The sequence below is a fragment of the Mandrillus leucophaeus genome, unplaced genomic scaffold (genome assembly GCF_000951045.1).
Source record: "Mandrillus leucophaeus isolate KB7577 unplaced genomic scaffold, Mleu.le_1.0 Scaffold136, whole genome shotgun sequence".
Taxonomy (NCBI): domain Eukaryota; kingdom Metazoa; phylum Chordata; class Mammalia; order Primates; family Cercopithecidae; genus Mandrillus; species Mandrillus leucophaeus.
Window position 1 is genome coordinate 3153083 of NW_012101321.1, and position 22754 is coordinate 3175836.

A 22754-nucleotide genomic window follows, 5' to 3' on the forward strand; every position below is an offset into this window, starting at 1 on the left:
GATATTTTACATTCCAAAATTTCCAAAACTTTTATGTTAAGATACCACAATTTTTCTTTTAGGAAAGTCAGAATCACCCAATGTTTTTACATTCTTGACTTTTTGACACACAAGATAACAGGGTTATACTAAAGTTTTTCTAAAAAGAATCCATTAATTTTTTCACATATGCAGTATAACACTCATCATTAATAATATTAATATGAACCTGAAATATTATAAATGCTTAAAACAGAAGTAACCAAAATAGTCAAAGGGAATTCCTGAGAAAAACCTATTAATATTCGTATTAAACTATTATCATAATGTTCTTGAAACCCTGATTAATGGAGAATTTTAGAGCCTCCGAAGGTACATGAATAATTCAGTAACAGATCAGGCACACAAGAAGATTTTATTTTTATTTTATTTATTTATTTATTTATTTTGAGACAGGGTCTCTGTTGCCCAGGCTGGACTGCAGTGGTGCAATCATGGCTCACTGCAGCCTCAACCTCCTGGACTCCAGTGATTCTCCCACCTCAGCGTTCCAAGTAGCTGGGATTACAAGTGCATGCCACTATGCCTGGCTAAATTTTTGTATTTTTAGTAGAGACAACGTTTTTGTTATGTTGCCCAGGCTGGTCTTGAACTCCTGTGTTCCAGCGAGTCGCCCACCCTGGCCTCCCAAAGTGTTGGGATTATAAGGCATGAGCCACAGTGCCTGGCCCCAAGAATGGCTTAAAAAGAGGAGCACTGTCTTCTATCTAAAGGTATAACTAGAGCACTGCCCAAGATAACTGGGGAACCAATCACAGGCTTTAACACTGTTTCTACACCAGTAAAGTGAAATCTAGCCCAACCACCACCATTTAGAGATTTTTTCATCTCTATAGGCTTATCTAAATCATTTTTCACAGTACGATCACCTGGGAAAATGTCATATAATTTCAAAAACAGTTATCAATTTAACAAAATTAACTATAACCACACATATGTATTAACGGGCAAAATAGAATTTTGCTTTAACCTCATAGAGAAAGCAACTCTCACATCAAAAAGCTCTTACTATTTTTACCTATCATAAAACTTTAAGTCTATATTCTGATTCAAAATATAAGATGGAAGAGAAAAAAGAATATTAGCAAAAGAAGGTAATTAAAAAAAAAAAAAAAAGGGCCGGGATAAGTAGTAAGTCAGCTAGGGGAAAGCCTATCCCTATATAAAGAGTAACAATGAAAAAAGAAACAAAAGAGCAAATTTCATATAGCAGATTTCCTTGGTCAACCTGTCTCTACACAATTGACATATCCACAAGGAGAGCTGCTTCTTAAATTTCTCTGTGTTTTGTTTCCTTATACAGGTTCCGAATGTCAGAATGAAGTAGGTAAAGGAAGCTCCTTAATTTGTTTTTGTGCAATTACAGATAAATTTTAATTCCTTCCCATTCTCCCTCCTTCCCTTTATAATGTTTCCATTAAAAATTTGTAGGCTTGGCATGGTACCTCATGCCTGTAATCTCAGCACTTTGGAAAGCCAAGGCAAGAGGACTGCTTGAGGCCAGGAGTTCAGGACAGGCCTGGGTAACATAGCAAGATCCTGTTTCTACTAAAAATACAAAAATTAGCAGGACATGGTGGCACACATCTGTAGTCCTAGCTACTTAGGAGGCTGAGACAGGAGGATCACTTGAGCTCAGGAGTTCAAGGCTACAGAGAGATATAATCTCACCACTGCACTCCAGCCTGGGCAACAGAGCAAGACCCTGTCCCTATAAAGCAAACAAACCAAACTTATAGACTAGTTCCACCATAAACGTGTATTAAAGTTTTGAGCCAGGCTGGCAAATGCCTACAAGGTTGGCAAATGCCTATAAGATAGGGCTCTCTACATCCATGGCAGACACAACTAACAGTTAAATAGCCTCACCCTCTTCCCTGTACCCATGGCCCTATGTCCTTTAAGCTTAAACAACTCCTCACAATGTGCACTGAGTGCCTACTGTGCACAAGTTCTCATGCTAGGTGCTGACATGGTATGAAACCCACGTTAGTAATCTTGGCATTCAACATTATAGCACATAGGTTCAGCACATGGTTTTAGGGTCAGACCTGTGTTTCTGTGTACTGGCCACACAAATCCCTGAAGTGTAGATGTCATATACCTTGACGACGACATCCATCAAGATACCCAAGCTAGCTTGTCTTGTAATGTCCCCATCCAAATCAAACAATCTGCAGATTGTAATTTTGTCTCTTATATAGATTTGCCTACAAAGAGAGAATATGCTGACAAAAGAACTTAGGATGTTGGTTCCCTGCGCAGTTAGTTACAACTCTTGATGTTAATCCATCAGGTTGAGTGCAATGGCCCATGCCTATGATCCCAGCACTTTGGGAGGTCGAAGAGGGAGGATCCCTTGTGGCCAGGAGTTCAAGCCCAGCCTGGGCAACACAGTGAGACCCGGTCTCTATTAAAAAGAAATCAATAATCATTCTTGGTTAGACACTATGCACCTCCAAGACTGATTAGAAGCGATTGGCCTCCCCCTACACAGATTCTTGCTACTGTACGGATTCTTGTTTAAGATTTGTGACTCCCTTGCCAACTTGTAGGTCTCCCCTTTCTTCCACTCTCACAAGGACATAGCTGAAAAAGTACATCCTGCATCCTAAAGTATTAAACCTTAATGTACCAATAAAACATAACAGTGTGAGAGGCCAGGTGCAGTGGCTTATGCCTCTAATCCCAGCACTTTGGGGAGCCGAGGGAGGCGGCTCACCTGAGGTCAGGAGTTCGGGACCAGCCTGGCCAGCATGGTGAAACTCTGTCTCTGCTAAAAATATAAAAATTAGCCGGGCGTGGTGGCAGGCGCCTGTAATCCCAGCTACGTGGTAGGCTAAGGCAGGAAAAGCACTTGAACCCAGGAGGCGAAGACTGCAGTGAGCCTAGACCATGCCACTGCACTCCAGCCTGGGTGACAACAATGAGACTCTGCCAAAAGAAAAGAAAAAACCCCACAGAATGAGAGAATTTGTTAAACTCTTGCCAATATATGTTAAAACTGCACTTACCAAAACAAAGTGACAGATGTACTAAAATCTCAGACTTCACCACTAGGCAATTCATCCGTGTAACTATAAACCACTTGTACCCCCAAAGCTATTGAAATAAAAAAATTAACAAAATATAAATTAGAGTTAAACTAGGACCATGCATATGTATTTTTTCATAAGTAGACAAAGCAGTCCCAGAACTGAGCTGACTTTCATAGCTAGACTTCAACATTATTACAAGCTGGTCTGTCACTCAGAATCAAGCCATTTTGTTCTTCTGTTGGACATAATCTCACAGACTATATCATATGAAGTCACTCTAAAACTTTATGATAAAGTGACACAAAAACAAGGTCACTGTGCAATCCACAATACCAAACATCCCCCTCTTGCACTAAGTGAGTGACCGTCATTTCTTTACCACCATAGCTTTTTCCTCAATCTAGTCCGCCCTTCCTATAAGATTTGTAGAGATATCCATTCATAGGATTGTCCTGCCTTCTGACAGCATCCAAGACAGAGTAAGCCCCCATTTCCTTAGATCCTCCCTAATATTACCCAGCCAGAGCCCAGATTCCATGATAGGTTTTAATATCCTCTTACTAAGACATCACATGGTATCTTATAAGGTGTGTTCTTCCTCACTGCAACAAGTAATAAACCCAACTTGTTCAACTACATGTGTGTTCCCAGTGGTCTTTGGCTAAAGGGAATTTAGATACACATATCCATATTCATTCTCCTTTCTCTGCCTTCTAAGTTCTTTGGCCATAAAAGATTTAGGGGAAATCATTTTTGCAAATCCTGATCATGAGTACTATATACAAAGAGGATTTTGGTTTCTGTATAGAAAGAGGATAAATAAAAGCGTAAGGTGGTTATACAACTTAACTGTTTTCAGACATGGTAATGGAATAGAAAGTGTTCCTTCAGTATCCTGTAAGACTCTTTCCAGAGGCACAGCTATGGCTTTTTACCTTTGATGTCCATTCAAAGACACTTTGCATTACTGCATATTTAGTAGGTTGAGTCAGTGTTTACAATTACGTAATACAACTTGGTTGGGTGTATGTTTAGAAGGCCATTAACTTTCATCCTTATTCAACCAAATGAACTGCCTCTTATTCGAGAAGAAAGAGGTCATTAAAAGCTAGGTACTTCCGGCCAGGCGCAGTGGCTCATGCCTGTAACCCCAACATTTTGGGAGGCTGAGGTGTGCAGATCATTTGAGGCCAGGAGTTCCAGACCAGCCTCCCCAACATGGTAAAACCCTGTCTCTACTAAACAACACAAAAATTAGCCACACATGGTGGTGCAAGCCTGTATCCCAGCTACCTGGAGGCTGAAGCACTAGAATCACTTGAACCTGGAAGGTAGAGGTTGCAGCGTCACAGCACTCCAGCCTGGGTGACAGAGTGGGTGGGACTCTGTCTCAAAAAAAAAAAAAAAAAAAAAAAAAAAAGGCTAGAAACTTCCAATTTCTCACTCTCTGCAAATCTTCATTCTTATACATTTATTTCCATCTGTGCCCATTTTTCTCACGTCCTTTCCCTTTCAGTGACAGAGTACTATCCTCCTATTCAAAGTTAAGTCCCTCTAACAGGACGTGGGCCCTTCCCTCCCCTTCTGCTGAGGTTTTAAGGCCATTCTTCCTCTTTCCTCCAGCTCTATCTATAGGATTATACACAAATGTGTCCCACCTTAAACAAATGAACCGCCCAGCCCCACCCCATTCACTCTATTCTTCCTAATGTGCTTTTGGCTTCCATTCACTGTCAGTCCTCATCTGTTTTTCCACTTCATCACTCACTCTTTGCTCTTAAGCCACTGCAGCAACACTTCTGCTCCCTGGGCTCCACTAGCTGAAATGCTGCTCGCCCCAATCCCCAAGCACTTCTTACCTAACTGCCAAATGCAGAGCACATTTTCTGTCTAATTTCACTCAGTGTCTTCAGTGTCTTCCGAGGGCACTGGACAGCAGCCCTAATCCTTTTCATGCTAATCCTTTTTACCCTACCATCTATGATTTCCCTTACCTTTACCTCGCATTTCTTAGGTTGCTCCTTTGCAGTCTGCTTTTCAGGATCCTCTTTCCACACCCAACCCGGCATCCTTCATCCTCCTTAGACTTTCTCTGGGCAGCTGCATCTTTATCCATGGCTTCAACCACCATCTACACTCTGAGGAATCAAACACTGAGGACATTTCTGGCCTAGATCTTTCTCGGGTTCAACCCACTAACAGAACATCTCTCTCTAGATAATCTAGGAATATCTCACATGCTACATGTCTAAAACGAATTTCACTCTTCATTACTGCCACCCTGACCTCACACTCTCCTCTTCCTGAAGTCCCCCACGTATTGAACAGAATAACCACTATTCAGTCATCTAACCAAAAATCAAGCTTCTTCTTCACTGCCCTTCTCTGACATTCAATAGAATTGGAAGAACTGGTGACTTTGGTCTAAACCCCCCTGGAAACCAACTCCTTCTACCCTGCCTTCTCTCATTTCTTTCTGGATTAGAGTAGTACAGTGCCCCCTATCTGGGCCTCATCCTCCACACAGTTGTCACAAGATTTTAAAAAATGTGTATTTGATTTTCTTGTCTCTCTACTGCCCTTAGAACGAAGGCCAAACTCTTCAGCACATCACACATTTCCAGCCCCTTTTCCCACCACTTCCCCGCAGGTTTTTATGTTAGTGTCATATCAGCATGCTTGCAATTTCCTTCCAAACTTACACCCTCTTTATTCTCATTCCTTCTTATATGCTGGAAATAACCTTCCTCCTCTTGCCTTGTCTCTTTTTCACTGACCCTTCAAGATTAAGCACCTCTGGCAAGGAGTTTAGTAAAGCAATAGGAACCTTTATACACTGAAAAGCTTTTAAATTGGTTAAATCACTTAGGGAAAAGTGATTAGTTCAATAACTTAGGCTGGCATTATCTAGTGCTAAGTTAAAAACATACACATTCTACAATCCAGAAATTCACTCTAGGAACAGCCTGGAGAAACTCATTCACATAGACACTCTATATACACACACATGTTCATAGAAGCATTGCTCAATAGCCAAAGATGAGAGTCGGCCCACATGTCCAACAAGAGAATGGGTACACAGATGGTGGTGAGGTCACATAATGGACTACTACATACTAACGAAAATGAACAAATGAGAGCTATATGCAACAACTTGGATGAGTTTTATAAACAATGGTGAGCAAAAGATGACAAAAGCATATGTGTACTATGATTTAATTCCTACAGAGTTTGAAAGAGAAAAAAAGTCAACTATATCAATTAAGGATGCCTTCACAGGTAGTAAAACATGAAGAAAAGCAAGAGTCAGGCTGTTGTTGCCGTGGGAGAGAGAAGACTTGTAACTGAGAAGGGACACAGGGAGAGCTTCTCAGATGCTGGCAATATTCTATTTCTTGACATGACTAGCAGTCACAAAGATGATCACTTCATAATTCTTGCTATGTGTGTTTTATGAACTTTCTGTAGGTATTTTATAGTTAATAATTAAAAAACAAAAATTATGTCACTCCTTGCTGCTCTTTTTGTACTGAGCTTACAACGTATTAATTTCTCATAATCACAATTTATTATTTGTTTCTGCTAGTGGTTCTTAGTGGAGAATGTCTTTAAAAATCAGGTGATTTTGTTGCATAAGTACAGACGCCCAAGCCTCACCCCAGTTCAACTAATACAATCACTGGAAAGTGAGCGTGAACTGAACACGTGGGTAAGGTGTTTCCGTTTCACAAATGACTCTGAAAACAGTCCCTGGTTACAAGCCACTGCCTAGACTAGAAGCTCCCTCAAAAAACTGACTGTACCTTCTTCATATTACCAACACCTAGCACAGGACGTGGAATACAACAGATACTTAAAACATGTTTGTCAAACTAATGAAGAAAATGCATATTTCCAAAACAGACTTACACATTTCATGGCTTGCATTTGCATTGCATCTAGGCAAAATAAGTACACAGTGTTACGGTTTACATAGAATGACCCTGGGAGGCTCAGAGTCAGGCTCCTGAAGCGCCTCATGCATGGTCTGAGACAGTCATAGGTCATGCCAGTCCATCAAAAGTCAACCGAAGGCATCTAGGGGCACTAGCAGGAGATGAGGACACCAGGTACCCACTAGTATCTTTTCCATTCCAGGCGATTAAAACACCAAGAGTCCGAGGGCACTTTGTGGTCCAATGAATGTGATGTGCCTTTTAATCAATGCAATATGCATGTATTTACATATTTTTTTTAAACAACTGAAGCACAGTAACCTCTCTACATTTAAAATGTCCACTGCAGGCTGGGCGCAGTGGCTCAAGCCTGTAATCCCAGCACTTTGGGAGGCCGAGACAGGCGGATCATGAGGTCAGGAGATGGAGACCATCCTGGCTAACACGGGGAAACCCCGTCTCTACTAAAAAATACAAAAAACTAGCCGGGCAAGGTGGCAGGCGCCTGTAGTCCCAGCTACTCAGGAGACTGAGGCAGGAGAATGGCGTAAACCCGGGAGGCGGAGCTTGCAGTGAGCTGAGATCCGGCCACTACACTCCAGCCTGGGCGACAGAGTGAGACTCCGTCTCAAAAAAAAAAAAAAAAAAAAAAAAGTCTCCACTGCTAGCTACTAACCCGTTGTCAGACATATTATTTGCAAATATTTTCTCTCATTCTGTAGGTTGCCTTTTCACTCTATTGTTTCTTTTGCTGTGTAGAAGCTTCTTAGTTTGATGTAGTCCCACTTGTCATTTTTTACATTTGTTGCTGGTGCTTTCGGTGTGATACTTGAGAAATCACTGCCAAGACTAAAGTCATGAAACTTTTTCCTTATGTTTTCCTTCTAGGAGTTCCAGATCTTATATTTAAATTTTTAAATTATTTTGAGTTGGTTTTTGTGTATAAGGTTCCAGTTTCATTCTTATGCATGTGGATATCCAGTTTTCCCAACACCATTTGTTGAAGAATCTGTCCTTTCCCTATTGTATATTCTTGGCATCCCTGTTGAAGATCAGCTGACCATACATATTTTAGTTTATTTCTAGGCTCTCGGTTCTGCTACATTGTTCCATGTGTCTGTTTTTATGATAGTATCAAAATGTTTTAATTACTGTGTCTTTGTAATATATTTTGGAATCAGGAAATGTAATGCCTTTAGTTTTGTTCTTTTTTCTCAAGATTGATTTTGCTATTTGGGTATTTTGTGGTTCTGCATGAATTTTAGATTGTTTTTCTATTTCTGTAAAAAATGCCATTGAGGCTGGGCATGGTGGTTCATGCCTGTAATCCCAACACTTTGGAAGGCCAAGGTGAATGGATCGCTTGTGGCCAAGATTTCGAGACTAGCCTGGCCAACATGGCAAAACCCTGTCTCTACTAAAAATACAAAAATTAGCCAGGTATGGTCGCACAAGCCTATAATTCTAGCTACTCAGGAGACTGAGGGACGAGAATAGTTTAAACACAGGAGGTAGAGGTTGCAGTGAAGTGAGATGGCACCACTGCACTCCAGCCTGGGGCAACTGGGCAAGACTCTGTCTCTAAAAATAAATAAATAAATAAATAAATAAATAAATAAACCATTGGGATTTTTATAATTGCACTGAATCTGTAAATCACTTTGGGAACTATGGGAATTTTAACAATATTAAATCTTCCAATTCATGAACACAGGTTGTCTATCCATTTATTTGTGTATTCTTTAACTTCTTTCAATGTTTCACAGTTTTCAGTGTAAGACTCTTTCACCTCCTTAATTTTCCTGAGTATTTAATTTTGTATTGCTATCATACATGAAATTTTCTTAATTTCCTTAATTAGTTTGTTATTAGCGTATATAACAACTGATTTATGTATATTGATTTTGTATCCTAAAGGTTTACTGAATATATTAGTTTAACAATTTTTGTGTGGTCCTTACGGTTTTCTACATATAAGATCATATCTTCTGCGAACAGATAATTGTGCTTCTTCCTTTCTGATTTAGATGCCTTATATTTCTTTTTCTTGCCAAGTTGTTCTTGCTAAGACTTCCAGTACTAGGTTGAATGAAGTGGCAAAAGGGGGGCATCCTTGTCTTATTCTTGATCTTAGAGAAAAGTTTTTCTACTGTTAAGTATGATATTGGCTGTGGGCTTTTCATATATGGTCTTTATTATTTTGAGGTAAATTCCTTCTATACCTAGTTTATTGGGTGTTTTCATCATGAAAACATGTTGAATTTTATCAAATGCTTTTTCTGCATTCTGCGTCTATTGAGATTGTGTGATTTTTATCCTTTAATATTCAAAAAGTATAAGAAATAGTACAAAAACCCCAAAACAAAATTTTAAAAAGAAAAGATTTGAATAGACATTTCAAAAAAGACATACAAATGGCCAAGTATATGAAAAGATGCTCAACATCAATAATTATCATGGAAATGCAACTCAAAACCACAACAGATATCACCTCACTCCTGTTAGGATGACTGGGTTTTTTTTTAAAAAAAAGGTATTAGAGAAGATGTAGAGATATTGGAACTCTAGTACACCATTGGTGGGAATGTAAAAGGGTATGGCTGCTATGGAAACAGTGTGAAAGTTCCTCAAAAAGTAAAAATAAAACTACCATATGATCCAGCAATTGTACTTTTGGTATATATCCAGAAGAACTGATACCAGCATCTCAAAAAGATACTGGCACTCTCATGCTCATTACACCATCATTCACAATAGCTAAGAAAGGAAAACGTGGTATATACATACAATAAGATATTATTCAGTCTTTAAAAATGAAGCAAATTCTGCCATATGCAATAACATGGACAAACCTGGGGGACATTACGTTAAATGAAATAAGCCAGCCACAGAAGAACAAATACACGTGGCTTCACTTACATAGGGTATCTAAAAAGTCAAATTCATAAAAACAGAGACCAGAATAGTGTTTGCCAGGGGGTGAGGGGAAAGGGACATGGGAGGCTGCTGCTCAGTGAGTATGAAGTTCCAGTTATGAAGATGAGCAAGTTCTGGAGATCGGCTGTACAACACTGTGCCTATTAGTTAATACTACCATACGTTGTACTTAAATTTGAAAGGGCAGATCTCATGTTGTGTTCCTCACACACACATACACACACAAACACACACAAATGTTCCTGTTAGGACAAAGAACTACATGGAATCTCATGTAGGTGGAAATTTTAACAATAGCAGTTTCAGGCTACTTTTCTATCAGTTATTATAAAGTCTCACATACACCTCTGTTAAACTATGTCCCGTAAACGCCTAAACGACTAACTAGTTTGTAATTACAAACTGTCTTGACATTTGTGGCAGAAATTGAGTTATATAAAATTTGGATACTGAGACTATGCCTAACTCTAGGAGTGGAAGCAAGCACTGAACTTAATGATAAAAACGAAAACTTATTTACAAATCTAAAGTGTGAGGACTCTTCAAACTTAGAGAAAAGGATACACACACACATACTTAAATATGGTAACACAGAAAAAGGAAGACAAAAAGGAAAGAAAAGGAAAGACACTTCAGGTCTAACATCAGTAAAATCTTAGGAATCTAGAATTTTTCCTAACTTCGGAAATTAAGAAAAACATTGCTTCCAAAAGAATGTAACCAAGGAAAAGATATTTGAGCATATTTGCCTCTACAAGATGGTTCGATGCCCTTCATCAAGTGCAGCATTTGTGAGAGACCGGGTGGATAATAATTTTAAGGTCCATTTTAAATACATCACAGATGAGTTCCCACATCCGGCTGGTTAAGAAAAAACACAGAGTAAGAAAAAGTAAGACTGATTTATTATTCTGTCATGGCAAACAACTTAATTGAGTTTCCTGGCCAAACCACATATAATGTAAACTTAAAGGAATTAGCAGAGTAACACAAAGTACACTGCTCGGGCCCAGATGCTGTTCCCACTCCATACTGATTTGTCATGTCTCTGAACCATTACTGACATATTTGCTCAATGAATATAACACCTATTTCTGCGGAGCAGGGCTGGGGACACAAAATAAGATCTTTCACCTCAAAGACAAGGGCTTTTTCAATACACCTGCAGGCAAGTGACTGAATCAAATCATCTCCTAAAGTCACATCCAGTTGTATGGTCTGTGATACCTTCTACGGAGAAGGGGGTACAAAAGCTACTTTGAATCTATGAATATCTATGAAGAAATAGGTATGTCCACAAATCCACGTTTTAGTATTGAAATCTGGGAGGAGTTTAACTTAAGGTCAAGTAAATTAGCTAAATGTAAAAATGAAAATCCTACCCAGTAACCATAAAGCTTTGTAGCTTACCCACTGAGGAAGACATCGTACCTAATCTCCTGGGTAGGATGGAACCAGCAGATCAGATCTGTGATCTGGTATTTTTGCTCCTCATACATGGGGCCAAGCATACCCAAAATCTACAGGAGCTCACTATGGGGATTTTCATTGTGTGTTTATTTATTATTATTATTATTTTGAGATGGAGTTTTGCTCTTGTTGCCAAGGCTGGAGTGGAGTGTAATGGCACGATCTCGGCTCACTGCAACCTCTGCCTCCCAGGTTCAAGCAATTCTCCTGCCTCAGCCTCCCGAGTAGCTGGGATTACAGGCGAGTGCCACCACGGCCAGCTAATTTTTGTGTTTTTAGTAGAGACGGGATTTCTCCATGTTGGTCTCGATCTCCCAACCTCAGGTGATCTGCCTGCCTCGGCCTCCCAAAGTGGTGGGATTACAGGAATGAGCCACCGTGCCCAGCCCACAGTGCATTTATTTTTATGATCAAACTTAAAATGTTTATGTAATCCTATTCTGGAACATCTGAACAACTACTTCTAAGTTAACAGTCTTTTGGCTTCAACTATTCTAACTATGCCAGGAATTAACAAGGAAAAAGGGAAGTGGACTTCATATGTATAAGACATGTTCACAGCAAGTTAAGGCCAGAGGACATAATTTTGCTCTACAGGAATACTCATTAGCTGTGCAAAACTGACTCGTTACATGGCATTCTGAAATACAGCATACCTAACTCAGCACTCAGTACCACAATCACACTGGGAACACCAATTTAGTTCGAGCAAACAGCATCTTTAGCTTCATATTGCTATTTTGCATTTTTACTGGTTATGCAGTTTTGTTGGTATTTATACTGTCAATTTGGGTTTATCACCATGTAAAACGTATATGCATAAGCACACCTAATTTTACATTTACAAACATTTAAGTGACAATGTAACTAAAGTAATTAAAGTAATGAAGGCAATACTTGGCTTCTGCAATTTGGATGTTGGATTTTTATATTATTTTTAATCTTTAAGTGGCTAACATTGTTAAAGTTTGAGAAACAATGCAACCTTAAGGATACTGAGAAAGAGAAACCTTCAAACCGAAATGTGGCCACATAATATTTGTAAATAAACAGGGCATAGTACATATAGGGTCGGTCCTTCAACTGGTGCATTTAAACAGAGGTAAAACTTTCCTCCAGAGTTTCCTCAGCTTCTGAAGACCTCTGCTGAACACTCTCCTCCTTAATTTCTTACTCCTTTCTCCACTGTGCCTTTATTTTAATCCTGCTGTGAGTCAGAGGAAAGCTTAGCCCTCAGTTTTCAGCAAGTGATTGATAATCACAGTAACTCAAAAGTTTCAGTGCAAGTGATAAAGAATTTAGAAACCAGATGTTCACCCAAAAAAGAGGTGATGGTGTTTAGAGCAAGAGAGAGAAGGGGAAATACAGGTTGGGTATTCCTTATCCAAAACGCTTGGACAAGAAAGGTTTCAGATTGCAGATTTTTTCAGATTTTGGAATATCTGCATTACTCTATGAGTATCATGCTAGTATTACTGATGTTTTCCACAGTATCTTTACACCACAGAACAGAGAATAAGCAACAAAGCAAAATAGTGAGCAATGTACATAGGTCTTAATCTCATGTAGAGCGTTGTGGAGACCCTGCCATTGCTGCAGCCAGCCTGCACATGTGCCATTTTATTACTCCTTGTGGGTGTACTTTCACGGGGGAAGTGGGCATGCACAGAAAATATTTATCACAGCTGAAAGGGCCTGGAATGATCTTTTTCCCCCCTTGAAGAGGCTAAATAAACTACATGTTGTGCACCTGTATTGTGACTGCAACCTGTCACATGAGGTTAAGTATGGAATTTTCCATTTGTGGTATCACATTAACACTCAAAAAGTTTCAGATTTTAGAGCATTTTGGATTTTCAGATGAGGGACACTCAACCTGTAGTAAAGCATGACCATCGTCTCAAAACATCTGAAGGGTGTAGTGGCTTGCACCTGTCATCCCAGCTAATCAGGAGACTGTGGCAAGAGGAGTGCTAGAGTCCAGGAGGCCAGCCTGGGCAACAAAGACTCTGTCTCTAGTTATTAAAAAAAAAAAAGAATTTAAAAAGAAAAAAGAAAAATCTGAAGGCTGCCATATATAAGCAGGATGAGACTGAAGTAGCTCTAGAAGTAGAGGAAGAAGTTACAAGGACATACATTAAGGAAAAAAAAAAAAAAAAAGCTGAGGACCACCACCATTTGTCAAGCAGCCACTGTATGCCAGGACTCTGCTAAATGTTTAAATACATTGTAAAATTTAAGTAGAACGTTCCAGAAACTGGCTTTGATCACTAAATTAACGGGAGACAAATTCACACTGGGCTATTTCTCAAGTTCTCCCACACAGGCTTAATGAACAACAATATAACCAGTAATACATTTCTAGAACCCCTTTTTTCTTGATTCTTCAGCAGACAAGGCAAAATACTATTAAGTAAAGAGACCAAGACGATGAGCAAGGGCATTAGGCGAGAGACTCTCAATGACTGCCTTTGAGAAATAACTGCATCTGTTGGGGCTCAGAAAACAATACTCCAACATGAAGGCCTCAGTAGCATCCTCAGAGGCAAACATTTTTCTCTGACCTTCTCCCGCCCCCCTGGCTGTTAGTCCCATTCTCCTCCAAAGCTAGCCATGAAAACTAGAATCCCTCTTCTCCAAGGAAGGTCATAGAAACCTGAACCCCTTTCCCCCAGAACCAGTCACTAAAAATATTACTCTAATTTCTCCTTCACTTCGTATGTAAAAAATGGCTATAAATAAATGATTTGACCTACCTGGTCTGACTGTAGGTCACAAGACCCCCATTCCAGAGAGGGTCCTGCCCCACACCCAGAAGAAAGGAATGTTGTTCACAGAGGCCAAGAAGAATCTAGACAGACAGGCCTTGCTGGGTGTCTCAATTCAGTCTATTAACATTAAACCATGCCCTTTTGTCCAATCATACTTCTACATGGCTGTCCATACTTTGTTGAACTTACGCATAAAAATGGACAATTTCCCCTGACCTTTGGGTCTTAATTCTGAAGGCTCCTGTGTATACATGTGAAATAAATTTGCATCCCTTTTCTTCTATTAATCTATCTCATCTCAGTGATTTTCAGCAAACCTCCCTGGCCTCCACACATTGCTATTTCAAAAGTTAACAAGGTAATCTGAAGTTTTAAAAACATATAGTGAAAAAAGAGATCAATGAAAATATTTTAAAACATCTATTGTGAACATTTTGCACTTTGGTTGCAAGTGATTATAATTTAACAAACAAACAAAAGGTAACAGAGTAGGTCAAAATTGCAGGTTATTTTAGTTACTTAGTTTGAAATGTTAGTAAATGTTATAGTGTAATGAAAAGTACTTAGGGCGATCTCTCCAAACCAGTATTTTCCCATTCCTTCAGTATATAAGGAAAAGCTTCTGACAAATTACAATATAATGACTTCTCCTTTAGGCTGTTGAAAACACAGCAGATAGGACAAAAATATCCCAGGGATTAGGATCGAATTATAACATGCTTTAAGGAATAAAAGAGTATTCGTTTAAGCTCCTGACTTTATTTCTGACTCACAAAATTAAAAAATTAAGATTGTGTTAAAATTAAGTATGAAAAATTTGGCAGAAACAATTGCTTAAAATGAGAATGCTAAAGATGAACACAACTAAGCCTTAGTTATGGCAAGAACTCCCATAGACACTGAAAACATTAGGGGGCTTAGAATAATCCTGGAATTTAAACACATAACAAGAAATAAATATGTAAGAATCTGGTTGTGATAGCTGTCCAAAGAGAAAACTCAAGTCAGGCAACTCAGATACTAGTGAAATTGATAAATTCTTGGGACATAAATACACTGCATCATTTTTCTTGAAGAAAAATATATTAAAAATTGAAACACAAAGGGGCAAGGAATATTTACCTTTAACATGAACTTATGCTACCTCCATAAATCTGGCTAACTGTCTAACTGGCTATCTTAATAAATAAAGATTTTTGCATCTATATCCACCTATATCCAACTATTAAAACATCTTAAATAAGGCACAAAAATAAAATTAATTCAAAAAACATCACATTCCAGAAGCATTTCTTGCATGGGATAAAGGGATAAACAAGACAATTGTGGTCTCAACCCCTTTTGGGTTTGTAATTTTCCCTTTCATGAGGATAGTCCATGGAAAAGATCCTCCTGTATGTTACTGAGGTGTTTTAAGAACTCCATCTAAATCTGGGTAACTACATCTGATCAAGTACCCAGCCAACTTTCAGAGAGAGACATGCAGCCAGATAGAGCCAAGATCATTTCTCTTTCCCACCCCTAGAAGCATTTCCCAAGATCACTGAACTTTAGAGGCAAAAGAAGACTATATTAGTCTGTTCAAGTTGCTATAACAAAATACAAAAAACAGAGTGACTTATGAACAGAAATCAATTTCTCACAGTTCTGGAGGTGAGGATATCAAAGATCAAGGTGCTGACAGATATGGTGTGTAGTGAGGGCTCCTGGTTCACTCATGGTGACTTCTCACTACATCCTCACATGGTAGAAGGGGCAAACAAGCTCTCTTGAGCCTCTCTAGGCACTAATCCAGCCTATGAAGTCTCTGCCTTTATGATTTATTCACCTCCTGCTATGGGTTGAACATATCTCCTAAGCTTCATGTGTTGGAAATTGCCATTGTAACAATATTAACAAGTGAGGCCTGAAGAGGTGATTAGACCATGAGGGTACCACCCTCATGAATGGATTAAGGCTGTTATTGTGGGAGTGGGTTAGTTATAAAAGGAGGGAATTCAACCCCATTTCCTCTCTCTCTATCCTACCTTTGCTTTCACCTTCCAACTTTCCACCATGGGATGACCCTCAACAGATGCCAGGGCCGTGCCTTGGACTTTCTAGCTTCTAGAACTAGAAAATAAATTTATTTTCTTTATAACTTACCTAGTCTGTGGTATTCTGTTATAGCAACAGAAAATGAACCAAGACACCTCCCAAAGTCCCCACCAACATAATGGACTCCACTTCCTCTCAGGTGGTAGAAAGCAGTAGTTAAGAATACAGAAGTTCAGAAGCAAGGGAGAAAGTGCTCAAGTGCCAGCTCTACCTCTTACATTGGTACAATCCAGCCATTTCTTTACACTCTCTGAGCCTCAGCTTCCCCATCTGTAAAATGGGGACAACAATGCAGCCATATTTCAGAGGGTATTACAAGAGTTAAATGAAACATGTAAAGTACCTCACACAATGACTGCTCATAAAACATCTAGTAAATAGTAGCAATGCAGAGAAAAAAGCCCCTCTAATCCTTAGGTAATGGTTTACTTTACAAGTAAAAGACATAAAAACACACATGCAGTGGTAGCATGGGCAGGTAGAGACACAGAAAAAAGACCTAGCCAGGTGGTACACACCCCGCAGCAACTCCTCTCGGCCTCACGAGCAATGAAGAAAGCAGTTAGATGATCACTGCCCAACAGAATCTAGTTTCCTTTATTTCATATCACAGGACCATAAAATATCCTTTTCATAGTTTAAAAACTCATGAGACATTAATCTTGTCTCATAACTTCCAGAGTATCACCGTGTCATACTCTAATCTCATAAATGCTCTCCCACATATCCCCTTTCCTTCCCCAACCTTTTAGGATTCATTTATTCTTTAAGTGAAAATGTTCCTCTTACCTCTGGAAAGAGCTTCTTATGCAGCTATATTATAGCACATCTTATTTTCCTTGTTTTTAAGGAAATGAGATGGGACAATCAGATTTATAGAAGAGGATGTTATGGAAGACTCATTCCCTCCAAAATGGTTAGCACAGAATTTCCCCCCAAATTATACGTTTATCTAAAACGTAATCCAATTTTCCAAAAAAAATATTTTAACAAATATCTAGGAATCTCATTAAAGCTTAATTCATACAAAACTTCCCTTGACAACTAAGGGACTTAGAGGTAAAATCATTGTCTGGGTTATTTAATCAATGAATTGACTGTATTTAAGATCCCTGACCACAGGCTTCTCTCAGTTGAGTGCAAAAACAGATCCAATAGATCATGAGACTCAAAGCTAAGGGTTATAATAGAAGTAAAGAAAAATGCCGTAAGCAGGGGAAAGAGTTATAAACTTGACCTCAGGCCTTGGCTCCAATGTCTGTTCCTCTAGGAAGCCTTCCCCATGACCCCGGCCAATATGGCCATCCTGCCCCATGTCATCACTTCATTTACAGCACTTTAGCTGACGCCATTCCGTGTGTGTGTATGTTTACTATCTCTCTCCTAGGAGAACATGCATTTTTTGAAGGAAGAGACCGTAAGCTTGTGACCATGTCTAGGATATAGTATGCCCTCAACTAACCACTTGAGACCAGCTGCACAGAGAAGTGGAAAGAGACTTCACAGGTGCTATCTGAAGTGGGCCTTTAGGAATCCAAGGGTTTCGCAGGTAAAGAAAGTTTTGCAGACCTAAGATTCAATACTAACTTTCCAAGTCCAATCACCACGTATGACTTTCGTGTGCACCATTTTTGACTCCTATGTGCAAATACCTGATAATTCATGAGTTTATTTCCTTCTTACTGTAATAAGTTCCACAGTTTCTATTATTATAAAGTTTGTTTTTCAGGAAAAAACAACTAAGTATAATCTAGGTTCTTATGGAAATTCATTTTTACTTAAAAACTCGCAGAAACATACTTTGGTTTATTTAACACTTTCAAAGACCTGACCTAACAAAACAAATGCAGTAGATAGGTTTGGTAGGAGGACCTCAAACTTCATGTGTTTGACTTCTTTAGAATCTTATTTTTCTTAAATGTTCAAGTTAACTTCATGAAGGAATGAAAGTATCATTATCGAAATAACCAAAATTCTCTCATATGCCAACAAACAGTTTATTGTTTACGAAGGGATAAAAGGTAGAAATAACAAAATGACATTTTACTTTGGAATGAGAGAGGCAGACATAGGTAGCTCTTAATACCTTCGACTCTTGGCAAGCACTTCATCAGAGCTATACACCCCATTCTGTGATTGGTATCTGGACATGTAAAGCCTCATCAATTTTCCGGAAGATGGGTTCTGGCTAGGGAAAGGCAGCCCAGGCCATCGTATGCTCCACCAATAACCCCTCAGATAATGAAGGGTACATACACATTTTTAAACCAGAAGAGACCTAACTTAGAGAGGTGGTCTGCCAACTTCTCATTCCAGAGAAAAAGACACCAAGGCCAGGGAAGTGAGATGAAATTTTTCTCAAATCTAGTCAGAACTCAGGAATCCTGACTTGGTCAGGCATTTTTTTTCTACTGTCCTTGGTTATATCTCTTTAGGTCATCAAAACTTTACAAATATTTCAAAATGCTCAGAAGGAGAGAAGACAAACGCTCAGAAGGAGAGAAGACACATGGAATGGAACTAAGACTAGAAATTCTGAATCAGTCACTAACAAGAAAGCCGAAGAACAAGTCATCTGGACATCCTCTGCTGGGTATTACAGATACTGAGCTCAGCAGGCTCACAGCTTAAGACAGTTCAACTAATTTTCCCAATATTGATTAAGAGCCACAGTCCTGCAGGAAGAGGTCCCCCATTTAGTTTTAAATAATAAACAGGATTACAGGACTGCACAGCATCAACTCTAACTTAATCCAGCAAGGGTGGATAAATCAATAAATTGAAGATGCTTGTTGGTTTAGGGGAGTGTTGGAGGAGTGCCAGCTCACACTAGAACAGCTTTTAGTCTCCAGAGACTCTCAAGGTCAAGGGCAGAAGAAAAAATAATTTGAGCCATGCAAATATCTTTTGTCATCTGAGTTCAATGAGATTGGAGCTCTGAATGAATGCTCATGTCCTAGTGTTTTGAGTCATCACTATTCTTCACTCAAGACATTTCAGAAAAAGCATACCTTCTAAACTACAAGTTTCATGGGATCGAAGAAGCAGAGCCTAGTTGAACATAATGCTGTAAAATACTGCCTGAGAGAGCTTTATTAAAAATAATCAACCCAAATGAAATAAAGCAGTCAATTTTGACAATGTGGTGAATATATCACAGACCTATTTTTTACTAATACAAATAACTTCACGGATAGCTGCTTAGTTCTCCTACATGAAAAATCTGAGCACACAATTTTAAATAAAAGTTTAAACTATTTACATTCTGGAATGATTGACAGTAAGCATTAGTGACTATTTTTCTTTTTTTCTTTTTTCTTTTATTGAGACAGAGTATTGCTCCATCGCCCAGACTGGAGTGCAGTGGCGTGATCTCGACTCACTGCAATCTCTGCCTCCTGGGTTCAAGCAATTCTCCCATCTCAGCCTCCTGAGTAGCTGGGACTACAGGCACATGCCACCGCACCCGGCTAATTTTTGTTATTTTTTGTTTTTTAAGTAGAGATGGGGTTTCACTTTATCAGGCTGGTCTCAAACTCCTGATTTCAGGTGATCCACCCGCCTCAGTCTCCCAAAGGGCTGTGATTACAGACATGAGCTACTGCACCTATATTTTTCTTAAAAAAAAATAAAATGCATTTCTATAGAGTATTCTACTAATTTGGGGAGAAATTCAAGAATTAAAGACCCATTGTCAGAGAGAATTCCATATGACAAAAAAGTGCCCAAGTTTTCTTCTTTTGCAGTAATATTATATTAAAAACTTCTTCAAACAAGTGGGAAAAGTCATAAAAAAATTTTGGCTGTGCAAATATTTGTTATATTATTTATCATATTTTGGTATGATTTGGACTCCATAGATAATATTTTTTCCAAATTCCCATCCACTAAAAATCAGTGAATGATTCGAAGGAAAACTGTTAACAGTCAATTTGTAGTTGAAACTACAGTTGCAGAATTAGACCCAGTGGCCATGCACGCTGTGGGCGGTAAAAGACGCAATCTATACTATGTACTCCTATTAATGAACATGCATAATGTCCATCTAATCATCTCTCCTATAATGAGATTCATCTTTACATTATGTCAATTTTACGTAGTAAATCCATTGTTGAAATTTCTTTAGAGAAGGATATTAACATTGTTGACCCTTAAGAAACCATACCAGGAACAGTATCCCAAGGGCATGTTGAGTAACAAGTGCTTAAGCAAACAGGCACTGCCTTGATCCTGCAAATCTGATCTTGGGTCAGTCAAAAAATTGGCGACTCGGTTTTAAAATAGCTAGGCAAATATTGCTTGTAAGTGTTTAACATGATTAAGAAAAGCAAACAAGGCCCTTTGAACATTGTATCTTCCTTTTTTATACTTCTCCAGCTATCCCCTTACCTCAAGAAGCCCTTAAAACCAAAACACACAACTGACTGACAGAATGGGTGAAGTCACAAGCACACATGTAGACTGAAGAGTCAATTTAATTTTGGCTGGGTTGCCATCTAGGCAAGGCAGCAAAAACTTCTGATGGCAGTGACTAAATAGATAAACTCAACCACCTTTAGTTCTCCTCGATGTGGCTACATTAGCTCAGGAGAGGTGAACTGTAGATGAGAAAGTAGATGCTGCAGGCACTGTGAGGCCAAGCACGCTCCCTAAGTTTCCTCATCTATAAAATGGGGATAATGTCTTCAGGACAGAAAAGCATGCTGAGATAATATAAGAAAAACCTTTGGCTTGATGTTCAGCTTCCTCTCCCTGCCAAGCTATTGCTGTGACTACATGGAACGTGCCATTTGCATTAAGAAAGATGCACAAGAGCGGACCGTATGTAAGCACGTAGTCAGCACATACTTGGGTTCTGCCTGGTCTTTCTGGGTGTTATTTAGAACTGGAAACAGGTTCTAGACTACTGATAATGACTTTTCCACCTGAAAAGGATGAGACCTAAGTATTGCAGGAATTCAAGGATGACCCAACATACAGTCAAGCAGTCTCTCTGACCGAGGCACGGTTGACACAGCAGAATTACTAATTTATGATGAGGCCCCACTGCTGAATCCAATAGCCTCTATCATTCTAATTAGCTACTCTTACTAGAGGATAAGGCAGGAGAGATTGACCTTGATTTACCTTTTTTCCAACCTCACATGGAAAACCCTTTAGCACAGTGATTGTTAACCATGGTTCCACATGAGAATCACCTGGGTGGTGGGGGCTTTGGAGACTCCAGACGCCGAACCCACACCCCAAACCCAACCAATTTAATCAGGATATCTGGAGGTTGGGGGATCAGGGTCCCATATTTTTTGAGGTTCCTAGTCCCCTTGGAAGATGAAGCCAAGGTTGAGACCCGCTGACTAGGATCATCCCTCTTCACCTCAAGTAACTTCTGCTGCAAAGCAAACTAGGAAAGCCAACCTAGAGCATTTCACAACCACAGCTTCTGACAGCAGTCACGACAGGACCCCGAAAACTGGAACATGACAGGTGCCTGCACCAGCGTCCACACCGAGGGTCCAACAGAGCTTATCAGTAGGGGATTACCCAGCTCCCCATGGGAGAACCATTTTCTCAAACATTCTGCACTTCAACACAAGTAAATTCAACAATCTTAGCACATGCCACCAGTGCCTCAATTGGCCTCTGACCATTAGGAAATGTTTCCCTTCTTTAAGAGACAAATCTCTTGGGAAGGAAAGTCAGCGTGTATGTGGGCACCCCACCGCCCCCCACCCGCCACCTCCAGCCAATCTCTAGAGAAGCAGACAGAAGCATCAATTCTCGTGCCGCTTGGAAAGCACCCCGCAGGCTCCCCGCTGCGCGGGCCCGGGCCCACTGCACCTGCCGGCGCTCCGCCGCACCTGCCGTGCGACGCCCTCCCCTCCTACCTTCCAGCAGCTCGTCCAGGCTGGTGACCTTCCGGCTGCCGTCGATGGTGTAGATAGTGCGGACACCCTGGGGCAGGTTCACGTTGTCCGACAGGGAGCGGGTGAGCTCGATGAGGAGCGCATCGAAGGACCGGAAGCGGTCACTGGAGATGGCAAACACCAGCCCCTTGAAGTAGCGGTCCCCGTTCCGGTAGAAGCGTGCCTTCTTGGCCTTCTTCTCCGAGCTGAGGGCCTGCAGGGTCCGCGTGCGGTAGAAGCTGCAGTGGGCACTGTGCGCCGGGCTGGGGATGAGCCCGTTCCCCTTGGGGCCAGAGCTGCTGCTGCCCCCGGAGGAGCTGGGGGCCCCTCTCCGCGACCCCGGTCGCGGCCTTTTGTCCCGTTCCTCAAAGTGCTCCAGCTCGATACTCCTGGTGCTGGCCATCGCGGCTGCTCCTAGGGCTCCCCGCAAAAAGACGTTCCGGGCTGACTAAGGGTGTGAGCGCCCGTGCAGGGACGTCTGATCGCGAGGGTCCTTAACGCGCCGGGACACCTGGCTCTGGCATCCCGCCCTCTCCGCGCAGGTGGGGCCGAGGAGCCGCGGAG

The 22754-nt window shown here is 40.3% G+C and overlaps 1 protein-coding gene across 1 annotated transcript in view; it reads right to left on the bottom strand.

Moving 5' to 3' along the window:
• DCLK2 (doublecortin-like kinase 2) overlaps positions 1-22748 on the bottom strand; it is a 182563-nt gene extending 159815 nt beyond the window's left edge. Inside the window, exon 1 of the mRNA XM_011973258.1 lies at positions 22173-22748. Within this exon, the coding sequence (XP_011828648.1) occupies positions 22173-22593 (421 nt within the window). The 5' untranslated portion in view covers positions 22594-22748. The remainder of the gene's footprint in view (positions 1-22172) is intronic.
• Positions 22749-22754: the final 6 nt, after the last annotated feature.